This window comes from Mangifera indica, chromosome 13 (genome assembly GCF_011075055.1).
Source record: "Mangifera indica cultivar Alphonso chromosome 13, CATAS_Mindica_2.1, whole genome shotgun sequence".
Classification (NCBI taxonomy): domain Eukaryota; kingdom Viridiplantae; phylum Streptophyta; class Magnoliopsida; order Sapindales; family Anacardiaceae; genus Mangifera; species Mangifera indica.
Window position 1 is genome coordinate 6,984,678 of NC_058149.1, and position 22,686 is coordinate 7,007,363.

General features: G+C 31.2%; 2 protein-coding genes across 2 annotated transcripts; both read left to right on the forward strand.

Annotated features, from left to right (window-relative positions):
- Nucleotides 1-2,364: 2,364 nt before the first annotated feature.
- On the forward strand, nucleotides 2,365-2,793 carry LOC123194380 (mitochondrial import receptor subunit TOM7-1-like). Its single transcript, XM_044607570.1, has one exon. It carries the CDS (start codon nucleotides 2,427-2,429, stop codon nucleotides 2,643-2,645), a length of 219 nt encoding a protein of 72 aa, XP_044463505.1. The 5' UTR covers nucleotides 2,365-2,426; the 3' UTR covers nucleotides 2,646-2,793.
- A 7,428-nt stretch (nucleotides 2,794-10,221) lies between these two features.
- Nucleotides 10,222-11,137, forward strand: LOC123193853 (root meristem growth factor 10-like). The gene is made up of 2 exons (XM_044606920.1): nucleotides 10,222-10,562; nucleotides 10,675-11,137. Exons 1-2 carry the CDS (start codon nucleotides 10,455-10,457, stop codon nucleotides 10,954-10,956), a joined length of 390 nt encoding a protein of 129 aa, XP_044462855.1. The 5' UTR covers nucleotides 10,222-10,454; the 3' UTR covers nucleotides 10,957-11,137.
- The last annotated feature ends 11,549 nt before the right edge of the window (nucleotides 11,138-22,686 follow it).

Here is a 22,686-nt window from a genome sequence, read left to right on the forward strand (position 1 = left end):
ATCTGTAATATTAAAAATAAACTTAAATATGATTTTATTTTCCCTCCAAACCTTAAAACTAACAATTTTTCCTAAACCAAGTTTTTAAAAACAACATTTTCCCCCCTAGGGTTTCTAAACTTTCAATTGAATTTTTTGACGACGATTGGCGATCTCCAAACGACATCTCTTCCTCCCCGACGTCTCTTCCTTCCAACCATGCTCCTTCCCATCCTCCTCAGCGTCGATGTCGATGAAGACGTCTTCGTCTTCGTCTCAATGAAGACGTTGTCTTCGTCGATGATGATGCCAAAGAGGACGGGAAGGAGCATGGTTGGAAGGAAGAGACGCCAAAGAGGAAGGGACGTCATCTAGAGATCACCGGTTGTCATAAAAAAATTTAATTTGAAAGTTTAGAAATGCTGGAAGGGGGAATGCTGTTTTTATTTTTTACGGTTTAAAAGGGGAAAATAATATAACTAACAGACTTAGTTAATTTTAACTGTTCATAGGTGGGTAAATGAGATTTTCAAAGTTAATAGAAGAAAACTTGGGAAATCAATATATTTGGGGGCGCGGGTGGGGGGAATAATTCCTTTGGCCTTTTTTAAAAGCCAAATTTTCATCCTTTATCAACTTTTATTAGTGAATTTTTTTTAGTTTTTCTAAAAGTGACTATTTTATCATTATTGTAAAAACATAAAAATATCATTAACACTAATCGCTTAGATTTCTAAAAATATTAAAATTGTAACTAATATTAAAATATTATGTTTTATTCAATTTTTCAAGTGTAATTATTATTTTTAAACTATTAATGGTATTTTAAAATTTAAAGTTTCAAAAAAACCCCCAAATGTTTTCGTATTTCTAAACCCTCTAATAATTTTAATAATACCTCTCATATTTTTAAAATTATAGTTCATCCCTAACTGCATGTCATTTTGAAAAAAAAAAAATGAATTAAAAAATTTGTATAAATTAACTTTCTTGCTCTTTTATTTAAAGGAATTAACTAACAAAATTATATGACAAGTGAGAATCTGACTTTTTAAAACTTAAAATGCAGGACTTGTCATTTCAACAAATCTTGAGTGGGAAATAGTCCTTTGGCAAAAGGAAAAACCTTTACAGGCCATTTGGTTTCGGTTGATAAAGATTAATTATATTACCTTATTTGGTTTATCAGTAATAAAATATTATGGGACGTTTGGTTTGGATAATATTTTATTACCAAAATAGAAATATTATCTTGAAGATATATTACTTAGAAGATTACTGGGTATAAATGATTACTATATTTGATAAAATTTGATAGGTATAAATAATTATTGTGTTTGGTTAAAGGTAATAAAAAATTACTAATAAATTATTTTACTTAATTGCCCTTGAATATAATTATTTTAAAATATTTTTATATTATTTATCATATTAATTAAAAATAAATTTATTTTTGTCTCAAAAAATTAATAAATAATAATATAATTATAATAAAATTAAGATTACCTTGGTAATCTTTAAATATCTAAGGTAAAGATGGTAATCAGATTACCACCTATATTACCTGCTCCTTTATAGTAATCTTCTATTACTAATAGTGATACGACAGATAATGTAAATGGTACTCTAATTAGTACTACATTCACTTTAGGTATTAAAAGATTACCAATGTAATTTTGATTTTATTATAATTATATGTTTATTTATTAATTTTTTTATAACAAAAAACTCTCATTTTTAATTAATATAATAAATAATATAAAAAAATTTTAAATAATTATATTAAAAGTAATTAAGTAAAATAATTTATTAGTATTCTTTTATTATTTTTAATCGAACATAATAATTATTTATATATACCAAATTTTATTAAACATAACAATCATTTATGCTTAATACTTTTCTAAGTAATCTATTTTCAAAATAATCTTTCAATTTTAATTATAAAATATATTCCAAGCCAAACATTCCCTTACTATCTTACTCATTGTTTTCCTCTAACCGTGATTAATAATAACTTAATAATAATTAGAGTAATGACACATATGAACATTTTGAATATATAAAATAAGTATTTAAAATATATATTATCATACGATTAAGTACTATTTTTTCTTAATTTAAAATTTTTCAATTATTTAAAATTATATTATCTATATATTTAGTTTATAGATTTAAAATATGTATAATTTTATTGTAAAAATTAAGCAATACATTGAAAGTAGTTCATCCATACATAATTTGAGGAGACCTCCATGAAATTTTAAAAAGTGCTATAATTTTCAGGGGAGGATAAGTAACTGTAGACCACAAATAAGGGAAATTTGGTAATTAAACTAAAATATGGGGGTGTTAAATCACTGAATAAATACAATCCGAGAAATTAGAGTTAGGGTTTATTATCACAGGAAACCTTCGGAAATTGCGAGGAGAGACCAGCGGAGAAAATGGCTTCAAGGGTAACACTGAAGAGCAAAGGCAAGAGCGTAAAGGGAGCAAAAGCGGTGGAGGAGAAATCATCGGCGGATTATTTGAAGGAGTGGAGCACATGGACCATGAAAAAGGCTAAAGTCATCACGCACTATGGTTTCATTCCTCTTATCATCATCATTGGCATGAACTCCGATCCCAAGCCGCAGCTCTATCAGCTCCTCAGTCCTGTTTGATATGCATCCTTCTTTTTCATTTATTATTATATAAAGTGCCTTTTTATCTGTTTTTATTATGTGACTTTACTTTCGTGTTTGTTATGTAAGTTTATGGATTCCTCCCTTCTATTATAATGTACAATTTGAATACTAAATTCTCAGTTTAGATTTTTTTTTTCTGAAGGTTCTATTTGGTGAATTGGTTATAGTGAGTAAACCAAGTTATGGAGTGAAAGATAACTTACGTTCTGCCTCTTTTATTTATTTATTTTGTTCAGATTAAAATTTTAACTTAGGATGGGTCAGCTAGTTGTGCTGTACTGTTTCTCTCTTAGGATGTGTTGTTGAGAATTGCTAATCATATTGAATAAATTGTTCATGCATATAGCCTTAGTTTTGCCCAAAGTGGCAAATAAATAATTCTTTTTTTTGTATAATTCTTTTAATTAAATTGTTTAGTTCTCGAAGATTTTTGAAAAAAGGGGAGTCAAAGTTTATACTTATTTCTATTCCTACATTCGAAATTAAAGCTTAAGAAAACTACAACATCTTAGTCCAATTGTGTGCCATAGGATTAACTGTTTAGCCAAGTCTTGACTAATGTATGTTACAATTTTCTTGGCCAGGTTGTCGTAAACCTGAGGAAGAAAATAGTGCATATTGATTTTTCATAAACCAAAATGGTTGGTTGGTTGCTTCAATTTTATATATGAATAGAGACATAATATGCCCAAATAAATGCTTTAGGAATAGTTTATTACTGATGATCATTTTGCTAGTTGAAGTTGGTACTATGTTTTGTTTTTTTCAACCCTTTTATTTCTCTCACTTCATTTTTCATTGGTGGAGCACATTATAAAAGAAAACCACATTAGACAGTTTTTATTCCGATGCAGTTGATTTCTAGTTATAATTTTCTGGTGATTTGTGTATGTGTATTCTAAACCCTGAACCAAAGTCATCTAACTTTAAGAAATACCAAATTAGGTTTGTTAAACATAACTTTTAGTTACCTTGGATAACAAAAACTCAAATATGTTTGTTTCCTTCACTTTTGAGCTACTGACTGGGTTTCTGCGTATCTGAAAGTGGTCTAGGAGGCATGTTTTTGATCGTTTACTTGAATTTCATGAACTGCTTGGTCTAAAAGTTTTTGTTTTATAGATTTTCTGTAGAAGAAAGTTTACAGTGTATTTCTTTCTCTTGCATGGGTTGGGGTGGGGTGAACATTATAAAATAGTACTTGCGTATTAATAGTGCTTTACCTTAAATAGCTTATTTGACTGGATTTGTAATTGAAATTGCAATTTGAACTCTGCAGATATTGAAAGAATTGATCAATTTATCTCTTTGATATTTCTAATTTCTTGGTTTCTGTTGGTGGATTGTTTTTTTCAGTTGATGCTTGAAAACACCAATAGTGTCCACATCGCTTATAAAAGAATGTGTGTTTTCTTCTTTGTGCTCAAATTATTGTAGCTTTTTGGGTTCAGTTCATGCTCATATACTAATTTCGTCTGCGGAGTTATACAAGTAGAAGTAACAATCTTTTGTCCAATAATTTATCAATGATGTTGCAAACTTCTTGTGGTGAAGTATAAGGCAATTTTTTCCCCTTGCATTTTGCATTCAGAGGATGTTTGATGTTTGGTAAAATGTTCATCATATACTGCAATTGTATATAGCTGTTTGGATTTTCAGATAATCCTTTGGATTCACATTTTTTATTCGGATCATGTTTGAGGTTTTTCTAAAATGTTCATCAACTCTGCTTTTCCTTTACTTTTGTTGATGAGTGGAGATCTTGCTCTTAATCAGGGACACCTATAGCTAGGCTCGAGGCATAAGGGAAAGTACAAAATTTGTTTCATTTCTTAGTCTATGATTTGTGTCACCTACTTGGTACTTGTCAACCACTTAAATCGACTAGCCAATTTCATCCTTCTAAACATATGGCAGGTTTGCTTGTATCCAATGTGAAATTACATTCTATACCACCACAATACATGATGCTCATGCCACATGTCATACTCTTAATCGATTTAACTCACCCTTGGGTTAGTGCCATTCCATTTCAACAGCCAAGTTGTAGAAACTAGAAAATTACTCTCACATTATACTTGACTTGATTAGTGATACAAGAGATTATCTTTGTGCAATCATTCATTTATTGAAGGCCATTTTGCTGTATACATGAAAACGTTTGTAATTGTATATGGATTGAGAAGCTTGCCTGTATATATGGATTGCCGTCTTTTCTCTCTTTTCCATTTTGGTCGCCAAGTGCATAGTTGATAGCTAAGCTCATTTTGAGCTATTTCTGACTAGTGTCTTTGGGATGGCAATGGGGAGGGGTGGGAAGGGGATCTTAATTTTTGTCTCTGTCTTTGTAAAGGATATCAATCTTCATCTCAACCCGTCTCTATTACGGGGATAAAAATGATTCTCTGTCTCCTTTCCATAAAAAAAAAAACCCTCTTTCCATTTTTATGGGAAAAAATCTCCTCTTCGTACCTGTAAAGAAAAATCTTCTCTTTGTACTTGTAAGAAAAAATCTATTTTTTATATCTTCTAAACACAATATAAATATATTAAATAATAAAATTAATTAAAATTAAAACTAATCTATTATTTAAAATGTCACAAATATAATATATTAATCACTTTAATGTGTACAATAAAAATTTAAATAAATTTGACAAATATAAATAATTTAAAATTATAAAAATATGTTAGAATTCTAAATAAATATGTTAATATAACGAGGCGGGGAAGGGGCAGGGGAAAAAGGAGATACATATATTTTTGTCCCTTATTATAGAGATTTTTTTTATTCCGTCTTAACCCTGTCTCCTTCCCTTTCTATTTTTTCGTTTCAATAAAACTATGTGTACCCACTTTGGATACACAAATGTATACACACTCATATATGTCATCATATAATTGGATGATTTTGAATTAAGAATAAAACAATAATCAATCATATGATGACACATATGAGTGTGTATATATTTGTGTATCCAAAGTGGGTACACATAGTATTACTCTTTTCGTTTTTATTGAAAAATCTTCTCTTTATTAAGGTTGAAATCCTCAAAGTCAAATCGAAATTATCATCTCTATTGTGTCTGTGTCACCCATGGGTGGGTCCTGTCTTTATAAATTTTTGTCATAGACTGTATAATTTTTCATGTATTTGACGCTGACTAGTTATAAAAAGATCTAGTTCACCAAACGACGTTTCCTATCCATCTTTATAAAACCAAAATCTGATGCATATCTATATTTAAAGTTGGATCACAATATAAGACGGTATCCCTTTGATAACAGTTCTAGATTCGTTTATTCTGAATCATTTCTCTTGCGAAGAATAGTATATATTAATCATATATTTAGTTGGTGTTGGCATAAAGAAGCATCTTGATCTGCTATTTTATACTCCGTTGTATTACTGCATATGGAGTTGATGACGCTAGATTTTGCAGACATTTTCCAATTTTCCCATTTGTACTTGTTGCAACCATATTTGTTAGCCTTGTGATGATACATATTGTATAATATGATATAATATAAGTGGAAATAAATAACTTAAGAATTATTTAAAATTAATATGATATGATAGGTTTATTATATGATATATTCTATACTGTACAGATTGGTACATTTTATTTTTAAATTAAAAAAAATCACGTGGGAGAGATGTATTGAAAAATTTTAGAATTTTAGGGTATGTGTGATTTTTTTGAAAGATAATAATATAATAATAAAATTTTGTTCTTATATTATTATTATTATTAATATCGGAGCACAGAAATTGCGATTTTTACTATTAATCAGACTATTCTAATCCCATGTAAAAGCCTATTTGGCGTTTTTCTGGCATCAACTAACTTATATATTAAAATTTCTTTGATTAAATTCTCATAATACTTAATTTGATGATAAAATTTTTAATAATATATCATATTAACTTTTATTTTTAAAATAATAAATATTTCATTTTTCATATCCCTCTTTTGTTTCTTATGGTATGGTAGAAATTAAAAATCTTCTCATCTAATCAAGTTTATAATTAGTAGCATTTTCCCGCAATTCTTCTTCTCACAAAAAAATAAATTAAAAATAAAACCAAAAAATTTAAAAATATAGCTTAAGTGTTATTCCTCTATTCTTCTTTTGGCTTACGAAACAAAAAATTAATGAAAAATAATCCTAATGAAAATTTGGGCAACTTCTATGGGCATTTTATTTTGGCATAGTAGAAAGATTAGGATCAAAGGATAAGGATAGAGTTGTCATATGGAGACTTAGTGATTAGTGATCAAATGATTTTGGGGCTGACAATCGCTGTAAAAGGACTATAGATACTAGTAGATGTTATCATATTCGACATATTAGATTATGATATGATCTTGGTGATGGATTTCCTAGGAAGGTGTAAAGCTGAAATTGACTGATGATGCAAGAATGATTAGTTCACTCGAGATGATGGTGATGTGTTTAAGTTTGATGAGGGGTGAATAAGGAGCATGTTGCTAAGTTGCTTGAAAGCTCACAAAATATTGAATAAGGGGTGTGTAGGCTATTAGACACATGTCGTACATAAAGGGAAGGATCAAACATGAGAGTTAAGGATACACTAGTTGTAACACCCTAGGTCTAATAGCCCGGCCCACTGTTAAGATATTGTCCACTTTGGACACACAGTCCATCATGGGTTTGCTTCTGGGCTTTGCAACCCAAAACGCGTCTTTACAGTTAAGGAGCTCACAGGCTATTTAACTAATTCAATTCTCCCACCACTAACCAATGTGAGATCCATAGACAGAGCACACACAGACCCAGCATCTCTCCCGTGCTTTGTCGATGTGGGATTCGCCTAAGGGTATCATATACACCCCCCCTTACGGGACTCAGCGTCCTCGCTAAGGTTTGCCCCACCATCATTCAAGAGGACACGCGGAGTTGCTCTGATACCATTTGTAACACCCCAAGTCCAATAACCCGGCCCACTGTTAAGATATTGTCCACTTTGTACACACAGTCCATCATGGGTTTGCTTCTGGGCTTTGCAACCCAAAACGCGTCTTAACAGTTAAGGAGCTCACAGGCTATTTAACCAATCCAATTCTCCCACCACTAACCAATGTGGGATCCATAGACAGAGCACACACAGACCCAGCATCTCTCCCGTGCTTTGTCGATGTGGGATTCGCTTAGGGGTATCACACTAGTGGTCTAGGAATCCCAAGATGTTTTTCCAGATGAACTACCCCAGATAACACCAGAAAGAGAAGTTTAACATTTAATTGATACCAAACAAAGCACCTATATCCAAGGCATCCTACACGATGGCCCCAACTAAATTACAAAACTCAAGAAGCAGCTCAAGGAAAAATTAGAAAATAGGTTCGTCAAACTAAGTCACTCTCCTCGAGGAGCCTCAATACTAATAATCAAGAAGAAAGATAGTCTCTCAGATTGTTCATGAATTATAGAGAGTTGTATAAGGTCATTATCAAGAATAAGTATCCCCTGCCATAAATTAATGACTTATTTGATCAGTTGAGAGGAGTATTAGTGTTCCCAAAGATTGATATAAGTTTGTGCTACTATCAAGTCAAAGTGGTAGAGATAGACATATCGAATATGACCTTTGAGACAAGATACAGACATTTTGAGTGTATGATGATCCCTTTTGGACTAACAAATGCCTTTGCAGTATTCACGAACTTGATGAATCAAGTTTTCCGAGACTACTTGGACAAGTTCATAGTTGTTCCATAGATGACATCCTAGTTAATCCCATGAATCTTGAGCAAGAAGAACATTTGAGATTTGTATCTCAGACGTTAAGAGAAAAGCAGTGTTGCGCCTTGCTCACAAGTGTATGAGTCGACAAGTAGTACAAAAGATATCAAACTCACAGGGATTGGAAAACCAAGTACTAATTTGTTTCATGACCTAGATTAGCTAAGGAATCCAAATTATGCTGAAATTATAAGCTAAAATGACTAAAACTAATACTACTGCTATTCTACTAACTAATGCAACTTATGCTACTATTAACTAAACTCATATATGTTGGGTTTTGGGATACTAGCATGGTAGTAGAATATAAAACAAAAAATTAATTAGAAAACATCAAAGAAACCTAAAAGTTCTAACTAGGATCACGTTATAGGGAGTTTTGTCCACAAATTTGGATGGGATACAGTACAACGTGTAAGCAGCTATTTCTACGACATGGCCCTAAAATGACAAGGGTATATCTATTAAACTCATCATGGACTTTACCATTTTCATTGAAGTCATGTTCCTTTGTTCAAATATGCCAGAGGGAGTGATTTGAGATACCATCCCATTCTTCTTCAGATAATCTCTTAATTTGACATTTAAGTATTCACCTTATTGATCACTTTGGAGGACTATAACATGTTTCCCAAGTTGCTTTTCTACTTTGTTCTTGAATTCTTTGAATTTTTAAAAGCATTCAGACTTTTTGCTTCATTAAAAAGAAAACATAATCATATCTATTGAAGTCATCAATAAATGTGACAATAGGGTTTTTCATATCTATTATGCACTGTTATAAGCCTACACGTATTATTATGTATGATTCCTAACAATTTGATTATCCTTTCACTGTGTCCAATGAACGGTGTTTTGGTTATCTTATCTAATAGACATGATTCACATTTATCATATGACTAAAAGTCAAATAATTGCAAAACTCCTTTTTAGGGAATTTTTTTATGCGTTTTGATCCTATGTGGTGTAGCATGCAATGCCATAGATACATGATATTCAAATTATTTGTTTTTAAATTTTTCTTTGTAAGAATCTTTTTATCAAGTTTTAAAATATATAAACCATTGCATAGTTCAACTATTCCAGAGAGAATATTATTTAAGTTAATGGTTATAATATTACTAACAATAGAAAAAAAAATTCCTTTTTGTCTAAAACAAACACAAAAATTAAATTTCTAAAAATAGACAGAAAATAATAGTAATTTTTCAATTCTAAGATTAGCCTAATGGGCAACTTAAGATAATAAATTCCTACGACTAATACAACAATCTTTGTTTTATTTCTTACATGTATGTCAACCTCTCATTTGGTGAAAAATACGAGAACCACGTTTTATAATGAAATTAGCTTAAGATTTGGGAAAAGATTTTAACACTAGATCAATAGTAAGCTCATTGTCTATGATGAAAGTTAAGCTCATCAATCGCTCAACATAGCGAATCGTCTTAATCACATGAAGGCCAACTTAGCTTTCCTTAGAGAGTTTGTAATCATACAATGCACTTGACACTTCATAGCATTCGACTTTCACATGAAGGATAACATGACTATCACACCCTTCATGTTGCTTTTGCATTTCTCTTAGGAAACTTTTTACTTGGTTTTCTATAAAACTTTTTCATTGTTTATTGTTTATTATAATATTATCTCTTAGGAAAATCTCTCCTTGGACTATGTTATGTCTCTCTCTCTCTCTTCCACTCTCCATATATCTACAAGAAGGCTTTATGTTGGTTCTCTTTCCCTGGTGGGCGGGCCTGTTTCTTGGGACCCAATTGATTTAAATTGTGAAAGAGAAGAGACAAAAAGGGAGGGCAGCCATATCTTCATCTTCCTTTCTTACTTCTCCTCACCCATACATATGCATGTTCTACAGTAGAACCTCTTAAATCTCTTTGAGAACCTGCATTTAATGTTTGCACTACAAATATTGCCACTATCACTACTATAACTCCAACACTCTCCTAAACCACCCCTTGCAATCTTAAAATCATTTGCCTCCTGTCTCTTAATATGTCGATCTCGTATGTTCTTGTTTTCCTTTTATGCCTTTGTTTACACGCATGCAATGCTCGGCCTCTTGGTGACGCTCTTGAAAAGAAATTTCACACTTCTAATAAGGTCGGTTTGAGTTTGCATGTTATAAATTTACCACTGTTATTATTCTTTACTGCCTGTAACATCATCGCACGGCCACTACATTACTGTTGTAACCTTTCTGGCTTTGTTGCAGAATGATGAGAGGAAGGGTCTAGACACTGTACCAGTTGCACCGAAGGTAAATTCATCGTTGTCCGATGAGCTTGTGACAATGAAAGCTGAGTCCAACGACACAAAAGATGCCAAGATGAAGATATCAAATTATGAAATGGGAAAAACAACTGGTGCTGCTCAAACTGATGAGTCTCTAAGTTCAGTTTCTTGGCGTGTGCCTCACGGTCAACGTCCCGAAAAAAACCCTGGTTTTAACTCGGACTACTCACCTCCAAAGACACATCCTCCTTCTCATAATTAACTAGATATTTAGAACTCTATGTTGTGTTGTTTTTTATCTAAGACTTGAGGTATCTATTTTGTCTTTCATCGTGTAAACCGGTGTAGAAATCCCAGTAGCAAGCTAGTAATGCGAGCATCAATATCCTAGGACATAACACGTACTATATTACATAGGCTTATGATATAGCTACGAAGGCTTTTTATTTCCTATTCTACGTATATCATATAAATTGTTTCTCAGCTCAATGGACTCTTTTCTTAGCTTGTTGACTACTTATGGCATTAATTTTTCTATCTGATCTTAATTTCCTCCTTTTCTTCCTTACATTCTGGTCATTATCAGCTTCAAGATTATTTCATTAATTATGTTATTAATATCTCGATAATGACCCTTGGTGTGAAATGCAGGAAACTAGCTACATATATACATGATTCATTTCTATATCAGAAGGCTAAATGTTTAGGACTCGTAGACATGTACCAAAGTGATTCATCATTAATGGTTCTTCCAGATGGATTACCAGAAATGATATGGATGATATCGTCCCTCTGCCTAAGCCACTACCATAAAAATAAGGGCAACTTAAAATATTCACACCATAACTGGCAACTTTTATCTTGCTTTTTGATGCAGCAGTTGGCGGAATTGATCATAAAATTCCAATTCACTACTTATCAAAATATTCATGTACAAAGGTTTATGCATATGTTATCTTCTTCTTCTTCTTCTTCACCATACATGCATGCCCCAATTAGGACACAGAAAGTATCCACGTAAGAATTTCATGCTACGTGTGCATGCATGGTGCATGCACGTGCCTTGATCATGCATTTACATCACACACACACACACAGATATATATATATATATATATATATATATATTATTTATTTATATATGCATGTATAGATATATTGTTCTTGCCATACCATTGATATGGATATTTATTCAATCTGTGGGAAAAGTTGCAGTCATAGTGCATTTGAAAAATATAAGTCTTGTTGTGGTTGTAAATGAAAGGTATGATATCTATGGATGGGCCGACATATACGTGAGATATGGTGTTTGGTTTTTTCTTAAATGAGGGCGGCAGTTATAAGTCAGTTTTTTCCCCACTGTCAGTTGATCCTTGATTGAATCTTCTGTCACATGGTATTTGGTCTTTTTGTCTGCAGGGACTTCACCTCTTCCCCCTCATAAAGAAACTTTAATGAGGCTGCCTCGATATCTTGGTGATTTATTTATCTCTTTAGAACCTAATTTTTCAGGCTCTCTATAACTTAATTGGCTTGCGGAAAAAAAGTACTTTTGACTGTATTAACTTAATTATAGCCTAGCTTAATGTTCTTATAACCATGGTTTTCTTCATATATAAAAATTCTTCCAGGCAATCTGTAGATTAGGGTTTGATTTGATTCATGCCAAACTAAAATAAGAGTTAATTTAAAATTAATTCGAACTCAATGAACCAAGATTTGAACTTGGTTAAAAGACAGTTTAATTTTGAATTCGATCCAAGTTATCAAACTGAAGCATAAGATTGAATCTAGCACTGTTTCTACCTGCTAACACAGTAATAGTAGTGGGTAGACAAAGACTTATTGCTTGATAAGGACCAAAAGTTTGAAGACATGAAATGGTAAAAATTTCTCCATGGACATTGACATTTTACTCCAAGATTTAAATGTTAAGGTACTGCACATTCAATGAATTTTGTTTCTGAATTGGTCAAATATTAATTTGGTACTGCTTTTAAATTAATTACAAAGGACTAAAGAGGCTCCCTACCTGTCTTTATGGTTCACGCAACTGCACATTTCACCTATGAGTTTATCAGAGTATTCTCAATCTATAAAACATCATAGTAGCAAATTTAAAGAAATAATATACATTAAACTCAATCTATGAGTTTGTTTTGATTGTCGTACAAACTAGTTGCCACCAGAAAGCCATTCCAAATTAGAGTTGGATTTCAAAGTAGAGCTCAAACAAAACTCAAACGCGGGAGGGATTTAATCTAAAAGAATTAATTTGATATCAATAAATTGAGGCTCGAACTCTACTGAAAAAATAATTTAATTTTGAATTTAAGTTTGGATCAAACAAATCAAGTCCAAGTCAGTTTAGATCAAATTTAAAGTTACATTGTTTTTTAACCGAGTTCAAACCTCAATTTCTCGATCTCAAACTGATTCTTTCATATTTGAATTGATTTCAAACTAATCCTTATTTGGATTTAATCAGTATCAAATCTAGCCCTAACAATAGAGATTTACCCAGACCCATTTGTACTATAGTGGGCTGGGTTAGACCTGCCAGCCCATCCATGTGCAGGCTTCAATAAATCATTCGCATAAATTCCTTTTTGACTAGCACATCCTTCATGTTACTTTTATTGTTTATTATAATAAACAATAAACAATGAGAAAACCAAGTAAAACTTTGAATAAATTAAGCATTTCTCTTCTCCTCATGTTGCTTTTGCAGCTCAATGACATGAAGGATAACATAAGACACTAAACCTCTACGAAATTATCTAGATACTTGTTAAAGATATCCTTCTACTTCTGGGTGGCATTGGGACCAAGCTCACAGGGCGATGACCCTTTGAGAATATTCAACCTATTCTTCTAACATAGTGTAATCCGAAGATTTCATACTAGTCAATAAAGTTACTTCTAGTGAAACTATTTTTTTTTTTTTATAATTGATCAATAAGTTGGTGCTGTCATGGTGATTTGTCTTTCTACAATTACAAATTTAAAGAGCATTAGTAATTTATTTAATTTATTAATACATTTAATTAAAGATTTTAAATTACATACTCTCATTATTTTCCTTAAGTCTACAACCCTCACTATTGGACATGAGAAGTTCTAGTGGACTTTTTAGTGGACTAAAATCCCATCGCGTAATTCTTCCCTTCACTTAGCGAAAAAGTTCAAATCATTTGATTAGGTCAATGTTCAAATTAATCACAATAGCCCACGATCTCGATTTATATGTTATCCTAACAAATGATGTGACCTTAATTACGACTCTTGATATCATTAGAGTAGATATTACGTATCTTCTTATATTAACAAATGCATTCCTTACTCATACCTCTAACATACTTTACCTTGACTTTGGTGAACAAGCAAAGTACATTAGTTTAGTTGGATCCAATATTAGTAACACGTAATTTTTTGCCTAGTAGAAGTATATTATTTGCTTTAACGAATAAGATTCTGATGAATAGAGGCTTAATGGAGTGTCATATTAAAAAACACCAATAAAATTTTAGACTTAATATCTCAGTTGAGGGTTTTAAATTATTAGTCTCACCAATTTTAGTTTGCATATGAGGTATTATAAAATAAAACCTAGCTTGCATTCTACAACGTAAAATATAAAACGTGTTAGTATACAACTTTATTCTAATGTCAAGCCTCTTAAGACATAAGGGGTTTTACTGGTCAACCTAGGTCTCGCTTTTCGGGTTCTTCATGATTACTCCTTTGTCTTCATTCTTCAAGAGTTCATCATTTTGTTTCCTAGTTACATATTCTGTAAGAAAATAAAATTAATAACCTAGTCTGATTTTATATAGAAAATCAAAAATCTCAAGTTACATTTGAGGAGATTTAAATGAGAAGAGAAGTACATTAAGAAAAATAGAGAGAAGGCAAAGCATACAAGCTCTATTTTCTAAAATAAAATACATTCCTAAAATTAAACATTCACATAAGTCTTTAGGTTGTATACCAAGCACCATGCTTGTACAAATAATACATACAAAATCAAAATTAAAATTAATTAATTTGAATTACTTTGCCAAGTGTCAAATTACTATTGATTCCTAAAGTTTTACCAAATTGTAATTCAATTCCAAAGCCTCAAAATATTACAATTTAGTCCTCATTTGTCACAACAAGGTTAAAACTATAAATTTAGCTAAGAACAAGCATGTGGGGCATGTGCACATCCATTCATTGTCTTGCATATGGAATTTGTGAAAATTCCAAAATTGTGAACGAATAGACGAATGAGGAATAAATCATTGGATGCACAATTGAAATTTCAATAAGGAACAATCATGCATGTAAGATGCACGTTTAGTATCGCCATCATAACTTCAGTTACAAGGAATGTTTGTGCATATTCGTGCAGTTGAAAATGTTGACAAATAATCATGAGCCATCGTATGCACGATTATTCAAGGTATGTTTTCCAAATCATAGAGTGATGCGATCATGAGAAAATTTCCCCAAATTTGGCTCACCTTCACTGGTATAAGGTAATATGGCATGAATGCCATCCTTACACCAATATCAACCCTCAAGGCTCATAACAATGTATATCAAGGGTGATTTCATGCAATAACATGAAACTTATGCAACATTCAACCAAAAATTTTAACTAACATAATTTTAACAAAACTCAAGCAAAAAATAAAAATCAAAACTCAATAATTTCTCACATCTTTACGTTGTCACAAGAGACTCAATGATTGTGTAACAACACAATTACAAATTGTCTTTACAATTTCTAAAAGCCATGATTGATTTTAATATCATGACATGTATCAACATATTAAAATATAATTAATCAAGCCAAACAGTTATTAATTTCATGATATTATCCCTTAAATGATAGCTTCAATACCACTATTGAGTTTTGGGTTGTTAGATACCAATAGAGCAGCGGAATATAAAACAATCAGAGAAACTTGAAAGCCCTAACCATGATTACATTACAGGGAGTAATTTACATGAACATGCCAATAAAACGTCCATAAGGTATTTTAAGATCGATACTTGTGTTTGATGACTCCTCCAAATCTTTACATGGCGCTTAAGATCCCTATCAAGCACACAAACGAGGCAATGTCTTGATATTTACATGAAGCATGAACTTGGAAAGGCTTTACTATACAATAGAGGTAGTTATGGCTCTATGGATAATGTATGTGTGTATTGAGAATCATGCGTGATGGCTAAGGTTTGTGTCAAATGCTTTTGAATTCTGAAATTATGTCTCTTTAAATAGAGAACTTTATGCATTAATGGCTTGCACAGTCATGCATTTTCATTATATGGGAACAGTAGTTTATGTTGTTAACTTAAAGAGTCATTATGCTCTTATTTTGATGATAACAAACTAATATGTTCTTAAGCATATTGACTAATAACTTTACGTGAGTGTGAGTTTAGATTGCAAGAATTTAACTAATACACTTGAAGGAGTTGCAAGATAAAGATGAAAGACAAGACACAAGTGAAGAATTCTTGAAGATTTGAAGAAAAACTCAAGTTTAGGTAGATATATGTAAAATCTTGAAGCATTTGTTTTGATTAGAATATTTATTTGCATGTGATAGCTCACTTAAAAACTCATTCTCGTATCTTTCACATTTTAAGTTAAAATGTTGTTTTTCAAACTTATTGGGTTAAGCCAAATTTTTACCAAAGTTTATTAACTCATTTAAAATGATGAAGTTTTGTGAACTACATTTTCATATCTCAAAGTTGGTTTTGAAAGAATTTTCAAAAATGGGTTAAATTATCACTTTTCAAAGGTTTAGGGGTTAAATTTCAATTTTTAAAAATTTAAGGGATAAAATGTAATAAAATTTAGTTAACCAAATTTGACCAGTTGAATTTTTCAATGGCAGCTTTCGAATCATCCAGAAGCTATGTTTTTTGGCTTTCAAAAATTGGGTTGACCGAATTAAATCTGATCGACCAAATTTTGCTTTGAATTTTCTAATAGCTAGTGTCACGTAGGCACCATGGGAGTGTCACGTCACATTTAGTTGATCGAATTACATCTGGTTGACCAAATTTTGTGTTTTTTGGAAAATTAAAATGACTAGTTTTTATGCACAATGATAACTTTTCTCATTTTCCCCTATATAAATCCAATTAAATTCATTTGTAAAGGACTTTTGCCACAAAGAACTTTCATACATTTGAGAGCAAATTAATTTTGAGCTATTCACTTGCAAATTCTCTTATTTATTCAAAACCCTTGATCATATACTTTATAATTTCATTTACATTAGGTTGTACTAAGCTTAGACTTTTATATACACTCTTTGAGAGAGATCATATTTCAAATCCATATTAAAATTCACACTATAAAAGAGTGAGGTTCACTCTTAGAGAGATTAGAAAATTTTTGAGTGAGAGAAATTGAGTTCTAGCATTTGTAAAGGTTAATAGCACCTTGGAAGCTATTTTGTTGTGAAGAAAAGCTTGGTTGAGTTTTGTCAACCAAGAATTAGTGGAATACTCCAAGGGAGATAGCTTGGAGGAGTGGGCGTAGGCCGGGTTATGTCGAACCATTATATATCGCATGTTTGATTTTCTCTTCCCTTAAACTTATACTTTATGTTATGTTCTTTTGATTGTATTAATTATTTGAAATATTCTTGTTATTCTTATAAATTGCATTAAAAATAGACAACATTCATTTATTTGAATAAATTAGTTTAATTCTCTAATTTGATAAAAATTGTTTTAGATTGTCTAATTCACCCCCTCTTAGGTCATTCAATCCTTCAATTGGTATTAGGGCAAGGTTGCTCATTTTTGTAACTTAACCGTTTAGAGCAATGGCCATGAACCTAGGAAAATCCCATACTATTAGTGAAAGGTTACCCCTAATAGACCGTCATTGTTAGATGGCACCGGATATGCCCATTGGAAAAATCGAATATTGTTTTTCCTTCAAAGTGATTATGAATTATGGGATGTAATGCAAGATTGACCTTTTGTTCCTATGAAAGAAGTAGTTGGAAAGCAAGTGCCCAAAACTAGGGAAGAAATGACCCTTCAAGATAAGAAAAATATTGCCATTAATGCTAGAGCTATGAATGTATTATATTGTGCATTAAATGAATATAACTTTAACAAGGTACAAGCTTGTACCTCAGCTAAAGAAATTTGGGAATTATTGATGGTGTCAAATGAGGGAACTTCATAAGTCAAAGAGACTAAAATTAGCATGCTCACACACTCATATGAGTTATTTAAAATGAATAAAGATTAGACTATTAGTAACATGTTTGATAGATTTATTACTATTGTGAATAAATTGAAAAATCTTGGTAAAGTTTATACTAACCAAGAAAATGTCAAGAAACTTCTTAGGTGTTTGCCTTTTTCTTGGGATCATAAAGTAAAGGTAATTGAAGAAGCAAAAGATGTCAAGACTTTACCTCTTGATGAGGTTTTAGGTTCACTTCTCACTCATGAGCTTATTATGAACCAACGACAAATTGAAGAAGTGGAAAAGAAGAAAAAAAGCATTGCCTTCAAATCATCCAACAAAGAGAGTGAAAAGTTCCTAGAAAAAAAAGAGGAGACGTCAAATGATGAAGGTAAAGACATTGTATTATTGACTAGAAAGATTGGAAAGCTTCTAAGAAATAGAAAACTAAGAAGAAATGGAAACTTCACAAAAAGAAAGAGTACTAAAGGTGAAAGAAGAGAAAGACAAAGGAGAGAACAAGTTATGTGCTATGAATGTAAGAAGTCGAGATACAACAAATATGATTGTCATCTCCTTAAAATTGGTAAATCGAAAAAGAAGGCAGTGAAGGCTACTTGGGATGATAGCGATGAAAGTGAATCCGAAAAAGAGGATAATAAAGTAGTCAACATGTGTTTCATGAAAATCACAAATAATAAGGTAATTAATTCTAGCTCATCTAATAATGTTGATGATTTAGATAATATAGATGACGAGATAGATGAAAACCCCTCATATGAAAAGTTATATGATACGCTTGAAGAGATGAATAAAAAACTTGTTCTTTGTATGTCTAAAAATGCAACCCTTAGAAAGAAAAATTTTAACTTGGAAAAAGAAAATGAGTCTTTAAAGAAAGAAAATGAAATTTTTAACCAAAAAATCTTTAAGCTCCAAGGAAAAGAAAATGAAGAAAACAAGTGTTCTTTAATTGAAAAAGAAAAACAAAAGTTTGAAAATGATCTTTGCATAGCTAAAAAGGAAAAAGAAATTATAAAAAGTGAAATTGAAGTTTTAAAAAGGGGAGCAAAAGGAAGAAAAGAAAATGGTTCCTCGATAGTGCTTGCTCAAGACATATGATCGGAGATATTTCATTTTTCTCAACAATAAGCAAGAAAGATGAAGGACATGTCACCTTTGGAGACAACGTAAAGGGTAAAATTATTGGCATTGAAGATATTGATAACAACTCTCACATTCTCATTGAAAATGTTCTTTTGGTGGATAGTTTTAAACATAATCTTCTTAGTATTAGTCAACTATGTGATAGCTCACTTAAAAATCTATTTTCATATCTTTCACATTTTGGATTAAAATGTTGTTTTTTAAACTTATTGGGTTAAGTCAAATTTTTACCAAATTTTATTAACTTATTTAAAATGATGAAGTTTTGTGAACTACATTTTCATATCTTAAAGTTGGTTTTGAAAGAATTTTCAAAAATAGGTTAAATTATCACTTTTCAAAGGTTTAGGGGTTAAATAAATTTTTAAAAATTTAGGAGGTAAAATGTAATAAAATTTGGTTGACCAAATTTCACCAGTCAAATTCTTCAATAGGAGCTTCTGAATTATCCAGAAGCCATGTTTTTAGGCTTCTAGAAATTGGGTTGACTGAATTAAATCCGGTCGACCAAATTTTGCTTTGAATTTTCTAACAGCTAGTATCACATAGACACTATGCGAGTGTCATGTCACATCCGGTTGACCAAATTACATCCGATTGATTGAATTTTACGTTTTTTAGAAAATTAAAACGGCTAGTTTTTGTGCACAACGGTAACTTTCCTTATTTTCTTTTATATAAACCCAATTAAATTCATTTGTAAAGGACTTTTGCCACCAAGAACTTTTATACATTTAAGAGTAAATTAATTTTGAACTATCCACTTATAAATTCTCTTCTCTATTCAAAACCCTTGTTCATATACTTTGTAATTTCATTTGTATTGGGTTGTACTAAACTTAAACTTTCATATACACTCTTTGAGAGAGATCATATTTCAAATTCATACTAAAATTCACACTATAAAAGAGTGAGGTTTACTCTTAGAAAGATTAAAAAAATTTTGAGTGAGAGAAATTGAGCTCTAGTATTTGTAAAGGTTAATAGCACCTTTAAAGCTATTTTATTATGAATAAAAGTTTGGTTGAGTTTTTGTCAACCAAGGATTAGTGGAATACTCAAAAGGAGATAACTTGGAGGAGTGGAAGTAGGTTGGATTGTGCTGAACCACTATATATTGCGTGTTTGATTTTCTCTTCCCTTAAACTTATACTTTATGTTATGCTCTTTTGATTGTATTGATTATTTGAAATATTCTTGTTATTCTTATAAATTGCATTAAAAATAGACAATATTCATTGATTTGAATAAATTGGTTTAATTCTCCAATTTGGTAAAGATTGTTTTAATTTTTCTAATTCACCCCCCTCTTAGGCCATTAGATCCTTCACATGTCTGATCCCCTAATAGGCAACATTCATGGCCCTTAGTCATAGTAATGTTAAGATCAATGACTTTTCTAGAATAATCATTTAATTTAGTAGGGCTTTCATGATTAACCATATGAACCCCTTGCCACGATTCTATTATTTTGAGGGCACATTATTTTTATAAGCACATTATATTTTAACATTAACATGTATGAATAATAAAGAACCCTTTCATAAATAAATAAATCAATTACATTGTTATAAGTGTCCAAACCGATTAGTTCTAGAGCATTACCCTAACAGTATATCAATAATATCTAAGAGTTAAAATTTTACCAATAATTCCACACGAACTTGTAGTTATCCATGAAAACCCCTTTTAAATTCATAATATGTTGATAATTGGATATCCCAAATTAACCTAGTTCATACAAAATAGAATAATACTAATTTGCTAATCTAGACCACAGAATGAACATTAAAATTAAGTACAACAAATTTTCACAAATTTAAATCTTTACTTGTCCTCAGCAAAATAGAAAATGAAGATAAAAAATAAGGTTGCACTGCTCAAACAATATCGGTCAGATGCATAAGTATTTCAAACAACTAGATGGAAACTTCCTTGAAAGGGGTTAAATTTGTTATTGTGTGATCTTAGCTTGATTGGCAAATCAACAACTCAGTCCAACATAGAAACTACTACTTATAACCATCACAATACAGATTGTTGCACTTTAGATCAAACATATGCATACCTAGTCCACCATTATGACCTATTAATGTTAATGCCACCTAAGCCCCATAGGCAAGATTGTGCTCCTTATCTCTACTAATGTGTGTTTCATACCTTGAAAAATCAATAGGTCTTTCCTTTAGTTGTAACATGGTCAGAGGTGTTTGGCTTATGAAACGAACCAAATAAAGGGATAATTTATACCAAAAAATAAGCACCTTACTGAGAAAAGGATCTAGACACCTTATATACAGGTGATAGTGTCTGAGAAAGTCTTTCTTGTTTAAAGACTCACTTCTTATTCTTTCCTTCATAAAGGAGAGGCAATCTTTTATTCACATTCATCATTGTCTCTTTAAAAAAAAAATATCAAACATCTACTTTCCTTTCTTTTTTATACCCCAAAGCCATTTTCTTATGTATCTGGGGTATGTTTTGTAGTGAGCTTTCTCTTAACTTATTGTTTTTCCTCAAACTTTTAATAAAAATTGTCTAGTTCTTGCCGCAATTAGGTTTTTATGCAATCAAAGTAAGACTAATTATATCCAAGCTTAGTAGGTAAATGTGGGTTGTGAAAGAAACAACGACATAGGTTATTTTTATGCAAGTAAGGCTTAAGGGGCAAGCAAATGATTTTATTCATATATGGACAATGTAAGGTCATATAAACAATAGGGTTTTTGGGCTATGGAAGAAATAGTTTCTACCTTATGTTTTCTTCGAAGTGGATACCTAAGATTTCACCTCAAAAGGTTGTTCAATCGAGTTATAGGACTGGTAAAGTGCTAGACAATTTACTAAGACACAGATAAGCTCTTGTAAGTAAGAATTCACAATTTAGGAGGTCAATCATAAAAGAGTAATCTTTGGTGGATATTACTAGTCTTGCTCATTTCCTTGCAAATTTTGAATACCTTTGTGCCATTGACCTTTCAAGTGAAAAAAATTGAAGAAAATTCCTAGTTGTCCTATGTTCTTAATAGTCTAGTCTTTATTAGTTCACCTAGGCAAAAATCATTAGGTTAAAGGAAAAATTTACTTTGACATGCAACTCTAGATAGTTATGTCAACTGTGAATGGAACTATCATAACCATATATTGTTATCTACCGATGTGTTTGACTTGGATGCATATGTAACCTAATGACCTAATACAAGAAAAATTAAATAAAAAGATCTAAAAAGCGTCATAAGTTTTCCAATTTTTGAATGTTAACTGAACACCCCCTACTCTCCCACTTGAATCAGACAATGTCTTCATAAGACATTAAATGAAATGATATTAGAAAAAAAGTACTCCCTACATAGGTTATTGTCCATGGTGTTATTGCAATCGTATATATTAAAATCTAATCAGCCTATATATGTGTGAGTGCAAGAGCTCATTAAGTTCATTATTGACAGTATGTCCAAGATGATACTTATACAAAAAAATAATATATATTGGTAATAGTTCAATTGGCAGGTGAAAGTTGAAGTGCAATATGGATAGTATACATTAAGTGCAAGTAATGGAACATATATGAACACAAATCATGTAAACAAAAGAAACCAATTAGTC

Excerpts from the sequence above, each read along its gene's own strand:
- LOC123194380 (XM_044607570.1), top strand. The coding sequence starts at position 2,427 with ATGGCTTCAAGGGTAACACTGAAGAGCAAAGGCAAGAGCGTAAAGGGA.
- LOC123193853 (XM_044606920.1), top strand. The coding sequence starts at position 10,455 with ATGTCGATCTCGTATGTTCTTGTTTTCCTTTTATGCCTTTGTTTACAC. Across the intron at positions 10,563-10,674 it reads AATTTCACACTTCTAATAAG|AATGATGAGAGGAAGGGTCT; the intron begins GTCGGTTTGAGT and ends GCTTTGTTGCAG.